General features: G+C 42.6%; 1 protein-coding gene across 4 annotated transcripts in view; it reads right to left on the reverse strand.

The window, feature by feature from the left end:
- Positions 1–4,103, reverse strand: part of smurf1 (SMAD specific E3 ubiquitin protein ligase 1) — a 19,101-nt gene extending 14,998 nt beyond the window's left edge. For 2 of the 4 annotated variants that reach the window (XM_030406745.1, XM_030406743.1), the window contains exon 1: positions 3,818–4,103. In XM_030406745.1, coding sequence (XP_030262605.1) covers positions 3,818–3,872 — 55 coding nt within the window. In that variant the 5' untranslated portion in view covers positions 3,873–4,103. The remainder of the gene's footprint in view (positions 1–3,817) is intronic. The other 2 variants (XM_030406746.1, XM_030406744.1) reach the window with 1 other exon arrangement.
- Between the last annotated feature and the right edge of the window lie 3,302 nt (positions 4,104–7,405).

Here is a 7,405-nt window from a genome sequence, read left to right on the forward strand (position 1 = left end):
CTTTAAAAAAAACTAAATAACTTTGTGCTTTCTGTCACAATGTGTTCCTTTGAGCACATGTCACATTCTTCATCTGTCCATTCTCAGTTTCTACATTTATTTTGTTGCTTTTGTGAGTGTTTATGTGTGTGTTTGTGCACATGCTGGCGGCTCAGTAAGTGAGCGGATTAGAAGTGCTTATGCAGCTTCCTAAGTAAGCAGGATTCCCCACTTTCCTCTCTCTCTTTCTCTCTCTCCCAGACACTTCAGCAGATTTTAGTTTCCTTTCTTTTTTGCTCCCTTTCCCTTTAGTCCCTCGTTCTTCCTCTTTTTCAGCCCTCGTCTGTTTCAGCTGTCTCCAACCGTCTCTTCTGGCTGTCCCAGGCCACCTGCTGTCCTGACGCTGCCCTGAGTTTGTTCCTTGGCAGGTCGGTGTTCAATCCGACTACCTGGCACGAAAACCTGAGCAGCACGTGTTGCTTCCATGAGCAAATTAACTTAATCCTGCTGAATCACTGATTCTTTCGTGCATTAGGCGGCATTTTCTCACAATACAGCCCATTCATTTCCACACAAAAACAACCCCTTTCTTCCTTCTTCCTGACCTATTTATTTCCTGCACTTTGCATCGTCCTGACCATCTCCTGCATTCAGACCTGGTCAGCAGTCAGGGAACATGCAAAAAAAACAAAATAGAGCCAGATGTTGTTTGAAAGCGTTGATCAGAATAATTAATATTCTGATCAAGAATGTGGTGCTGAATTTCGGAACTCGTCGTGTTTGATACTCTAATGCAATTTCAAAATGTATTTACTGGTAGGTCAAATACAAAGAACTAAACCAGATGACAAAAAAAAAACGCTAACATCTGGCTTTTGTCCTCAATATGAATGAGCACAATCGGTATTCATTCCCAGGTCACAAGACTCTGGAGCAGTCACAGGTGTTTATCAGCTCCAGCTCTCATCAGCAGTGATGAAAACATGACAACAGGCTGGACACAGACAGTTTCACCTGTCCTTTAGCGCGTTGCTATAATGTGCGGTGAAAGTTCTGTACATTGGCGCGTAAAGCGTTTTCAACCGTCTCTGTTCAAGCAGCAATTGAATGTTGCTCATCTGGGGTCAAGTTTCGAAAAACAGACTGAAGTGAAAGACAACAAAAATAACCACCACAACAACGTCACTGGCTTCAATGTCAGTACCAGATCTGTATTGCGCATGGGCAACTGCAACAAAAATGAAGAGGGATGACTCACTGCTCAGTTAAAGCGCTGATTTCCGAATGATATCTATTTAGATTTTTTAAAACAAGTTTTAAAGGTCTTCTGGGTGTAGTCTGTTGAGCTATTTCATCTGTCTTATTCTACTTAAGCTGATCTGCAAAATAAAAGATAAATGATGGAGACAGAAAGATAACAATCACTTCTTGGCTAGCTGAAACATGTCCATGTAAACCCAGCGCACACGTCTCTGAAATCTGAACCAGTGTCAAACTCGCCTGGTCTTTGTCTGTGTCCCTGCAGCCACAGACACACAGACCTTTCTGATGTAGGCCAAACAGCCCCTCTCCCTGACAGACTAAACAGAGCGCTGGCCTGCCGGGCGGCATTGCACTCTCATTGGCTCGTCATCTCACATTCCTCACCCAATTAGAATTCCACTCATACCTGTGGGGGCGGGGCACAGTCAGGGGCAATAACCTTTGTTTGTAACCAGGCTGAAATAATGTGTGACTGGTTTACACACATACAAAGCCACACACACCCTCCGCTGTCTAAAACATCCATACACACACACTTTCTCTGCTTTCTCTCATCTGGACTCAACTGTGACACAAATGTTGGATAATATCAGACACGAGAGGAATGGCTTGGTGTTATTTTACTAGATTACCTACATTTAGTACTGAACCTTTTAGAGTACTAATGGATGACAACTGTTACTGTATTTCTTAAGTCTTCTCTGTGGGTTGGGGCTATGGATTATTTCAATCATTCATTAACCTAGCAATTATATTCTTAAAAAGTGAATGCTCTACACCATGTCACAAATTAAAATGTGTTTTTTGTCTTATTTTTAATTTATTATCATATTACATTTGAGCTGCAACACCTCATAGATTCATTAGTTGTCAACTTTTACTTCATCACCAACTTCTTTGTAAATCTATTAATCAGTTTGGGTATTTATTGAAGAAAAAGGGAACATTCTAAGATATCAAACCCTCCTAAATGGGAATATTTCCTGGTTTCTTTACTCCTCTACGACAGTAAACTGAATATCTTTGGGTTGTGAACAAAACAAGACATTTGAGGACGTCATCTTTGGCATTAAGAGACACTTATCATCATTTTAACACACATTTTCTGAACTTTTATAGACAAACAACTGATCGACTAATTTGAGAAAATAATTGTCAGACTATTTGACAATGAAAACGTTAATACATGTTCCAGACAACGGTCACATTAGAGAGGATGGGACCAATGAAATTTGGCCCCTTTAGCTCAAATATATTAACTTATCAATCATCGAACCTCTTGCTGATTGATTTTCTACTAGATTAACTCCCAACGGTATCTGAAACAGTAACTTTCTAATCTAAATTGCTTGTTGATTTTTACTTAAGCGGTTTCTTTGTTTTTTCTTGTGTCCATCGCTGTGTGTTATGATGATGCCTGCTTTTCACTTTGATCCACTTTTAGCAAAAGAGGAACAAAGTAGTAAAATTCAAAGACATAATGTGGCAGACAGTTTCAGACAAGCATCTCATCAGCGCTTTTACTCAAAAAAAAACAAAAAAACAAAACATCCATCACTGCCACACACTTCTCTCTGCACCGGTCCATACAAACTACATGAGGAATATTCAGCCTACCAGCGAGCCAATTTTGGTGTGTGTTTACTCAGTTTTGAAGCAGCAAAAAGACAAGGCGTCTGCCCAGCGGCACAGAGAGGACATTTCCATTTGAATAGAGGCCCCTGGGTGCCCAGTGGGGTTACATTAGCTACAGTAAAAACCATTGTTCCAGCTGTGACCGTGTGTGTGTGAAAGAAAGACACAGAGAGAGGCTCCTGTGTACCCTACAGTGAAGAGTCTGACCTCAAAACGGACAAAATATCCGAGTGGAGAACAGGGTGTCCGTAATGAGCAAACGTGTCAGGCTCCTGTGAGTGAGGAGAAGTTAAACGACTCAGACATTTGTCTTGCTACAGCTGACACAGCCGCGAAATGCCAATCAATACTCATGGGTAATCTAGGCTAGCATGTCAGATCAAATCTACCGACAGATTGATTTGCAGAGAGGCTCGAGTTCGACATTTGCTTTACTGGTACAGAGCTCGTCGCATTCAGGTCAAGCACCGGGTTCGGCTGGTGGTCAGTTCCAAAAAATGGGTGTAGCTAGCGAGCGTTAGCGGTCAACATTACCCACTATGTTAGTGTAAGCTAACGCCACAGGCAAGTGCTAGCATTGGGTAAAGTTTCCGAACGTGGCTCTCAAGAGTCGGTTTCCCCAACGAGCTGAAACAGCTGACTAGTCGGCTGTCTCAGCTGTGAAACCCACAGGACAGTGGACTGCTTCTTGACTGTCCTCTCGGTAATTCGCTTAGCATCTCGGCTAACAAGCTAGCACTTGTGCCGCTGTGTTTGCCACACAAAAACCGGATGTTTGGGCAAACAGCAGAGCCGAGAGCCTGAAAGGCACTCGGTGGTGTCTTGTTAGCTCCCCGATAGCAACACTTTACAAGAGTGGCGTGTCTGTAAAAACATTTCAGCTTCAGTTCAAACATGCACCGTAAGCGCTTTCTTTGGGTCTCGTTTTTTTTTTTTTTACCTGTCAGTCGGATTTTGATGCTGGACCCGTTCCTCCGAGTCCCAGGATTCGACATCACTCCGGGAGAAACGATCACACAAACTTCCCGCTGGAGTCCCCCAAAAACACAGTTTCACCACTTAATGGGAACGCGAACGAGTTCAGTACAAAAACATGCGGTTTGTTTTTGTTTTCCTCACGGGTCTATATGTATTATTTCATCGCAAAGTCCTGCGCTCCTTCGAAATCCAACAACACGAGAGAACATTTTCGGGCAGGCTCAAGCACGTACTGACGTCATGTCCTTAACGGGTATAACCTTACGTGCTCGCGTCCGGGAAGCGTGGGCGTGCCCGCGAGGATCAGCTTCTACAGCAGTCCAGCAATCCTTCAGACCTTCAGTTTTGCTTTTATTTTTGGCACTGTATCCTACATTGTCAACAACAAAAAACACCCTGATTATTCCCCCTAATATATCTGTTACGTATGTTATGAACTAAAACCACAGACAATCATAATTCAAATATATTCTAATCAAGAAATGTAATATTTATAAACAGATAAGAATGAATTGAGTCTTTCCTTTTGACATGCACACATTCACTCATACATTCTCAAATGACCTGTAGGTTTCTCTTTTAGTTATACTTTCAGTTTCAAATTTCAGTTGGTCTATAGCACTCAGCTCCATTCAAGCTCCTTCATCATCACTATGTAGAAACTGAATGTATTTACGACACGAAGGGCTGTTATGAATCTTCTCTTTACATTCTCCCACCTGATCCCCAACAACAGATCTCAGTTCAGTAGATTCTCATCAATAATCTCTCCATTCAGAGGAGCTTGTTGTTTGTCATACTTGCCTACATTAACCCTCCCACACTTCTGCTCTCATTTCTTATTTATATTCAGTGTTTCACATTATTTAACTGTTCAATAATCATAAGTCTGTAATATTGTGGTTCAAGTGGTATTGTATTTTCTATTTTCCTAGTAAGCAACTGCAGTATTCACCCTTGTTAATTCTTTGTTTGGCATCATCAGGGTCAGAAATTGTAACAGGGCGTACAGTAGTGTAGCCTAGGCAAATACGACTCTCTTGAGAACTCTTCTCTTCTTGTGTTCAGCTGTCTATGACCACCTCTGACATACAGACTTCGGAATCAGTTTTTACAAATGCCAGCGAGCTAAACGGATGCAAGTTTCTTCCTACATGTTTTTGATCAGGAGCAGAGCAGCAAAATGACCTCATGGACTTTCTGAAAGGGACAGTGAGATTTTAGTGGTCTCTGTTATTACGTGGTTGTCTGTGTTTGTCCGTATTGGCTCTACAGGAAAAGTCAGGCGATCACAAAAGTCATTAGGGTTCATCCTCTGAGCACCATGACTATGTCTCTCTACCAAATTCATTGCAATCCATCAAATAGATGTTAGTCTTGTTTCTGGCGTGGCTGAAAACTGAATTTCAAGGTAAGAATATAGATGAACTGTTTATCTTAGTAGTGAAAGCTTCCAAGAGGCATTTGAATGCAACAAGATGGGAGACTAGCCAACAAAATACATAATTTAAAGGTACAAAATCTGAGATATTTTATTTAAAAATCAAAATTATCTTTAGATTCTCAACATAATATGATGAAATAACATGTTTTATATTACCTTATGGCGCCCCTCCCTGCCAGTGTTCCCCCATGGACTCTCCCTGTTTCGGGCCGATGACCTTCTGGTGACCCAAAGCTTGATGCAATGTAAAGGACACCAACATGCCCCCAGTGCACCTTGCTGGAACACTAGCTGCCAACTGAGCTAACAAGCTAACTGCAGCTACAGTTAGCAGCTACAGTTAGCAGCAGTTAGCGGTTTTATTTGATGACACACTGCCCCCTATATGGTTGGAGTACAAAATCAACAGGTGGCCAGTTCTCACACATGGCTCCTTTGATTATATAGTGATGATGAAGGTGAGACTGAGAATGCAGAGAAAGTTCCAGTAGATTCATTACTTTATCTGAAATTATATGACATGCTTAAAAACATGTTCATCAGGAATGTTAAGTATGGCATAGAGCGGTCTAAAACGCCGGCGCGCTCCGTTAAAGGAGCTGGGTGGGCAGGGATAATGGCTGAAGGGATTTGGCTCTTTAGCAGCACCGGGGTTAGCAGTTCGGCTGCAGTATTAGCTGGCGGAACAATGGACCCTCTCACCAGCCTGTTGACAGAACACAGCAAATCCACATAAGCAGTGAAATGGCTCGCCGGATACCGCACACTTCCAGAAGCCAGACTCATGCACGCACACTTTTTCTCACGAACACACACACACACACACACACGTACAGTTCCGACCCTTATATCTATTTTTTTTTTTGTCTGACCTCCCCGCACACACTTCTTTTCTCTGTCTTTCTCACACAGATATGCTCACAATTGCAAGAGGAACAGGTGGGAGTAATGATTTAGAGGACTTCACTGGCGTTTTTGCCTCAGCCTGTCCCTCTTCTCAGTCTCCTCTTCCCACTTTTTTATTCCCGACCGCAACATCTGTCTAACCAGCGCTTGTGTTTGTGTATCGTGTATCATGTATGTATCATGTACATGTCAACACCTCACAGATGGCTGTAGTAGACATGCCAGACAGACAGACAGACACGCACACACACACACAAATTAGTTGATCCCTCCAAAACGGTCATGTACAGCTGTTAGTATGATTATGTGATTATGTGTGTGTTTGTGCACATGCGTGTGTGCGCATGTGTGTCTCTACAGAGTGTGTGTGTGTTATTCAAAGTGCCGTTGGGACCCCTGAGACGGACCAAGTGTGTTCGCAACTACTTATATCATACCGATCATAGAGACAAACTTAGTTACACCTCTGGGGAGACTCACACACACACACACGCACACACACGCACACACACACGCGCTTAATGAAGATGAAGTCATTCATTGCACAGAACAGTTGGGAAATCCCATGGGATGGCTGATTGTGGGTTTGTTCTCGCAAAAATGAATTTGAAAGACTTAGTAGAAATAAAAACGAGAGAGAGAGAAATTACATGAGGCTGTAAGAAGAAGGAAAAAGGAGAGACAGTGAGAGAGTTCGAACATCTTTGCCCCTGAGAACTGGTGAAATGCCGGAAAAAAAATTTAAAAGACGACTGTCAGAATTGATCTCAAACCACGACCATATTTCTTTGGAGGGCTTTCAGATTTTCAGATGGAGTCCAACCACAGACTCTCCTGAGAGTGTGATTAACGTCAGTCTGTATCTATTGGAGCTTCCTTTGGGAAACAGGAGCAACAGCTGCTTCGGTCATGAGGAAGCGAGACTGAGGTTACACTCTGGATAAGATGAGAAGACGGTGATGCTAAAAGCAGTGAAACAGGGTTTTTTTTTCTTCTCATCATGTTTGTTGCTTGAGCCAAACTCCTTCCTTTGTGGCCTGAAACCAAACTCAAGCCTCAGTTATCTGTCTTTGTATTTACTTTTTCGAGATGTGACTTGCACTCCCTGTCAAATGCGGGGATAGGGATGGAAACCGAGGTGTGGAAGGCCGGAGGGATTAAGAATATCTGTCTATTTTCGAGCGATGGGGCGAGGAGATG

This window comes from Sparus aurata, chromosome 23 (genome assembly GCF_900880675.1).
Source record: "Sparus aurata chromosome 23, fSpaAur1.1, whole genome shotgun sequence".
NCBI lineage: Eukaryota > Metazoa > Chordata > Actinopteri > Spariformes > Sparidae > Sparus > Sparus aurata.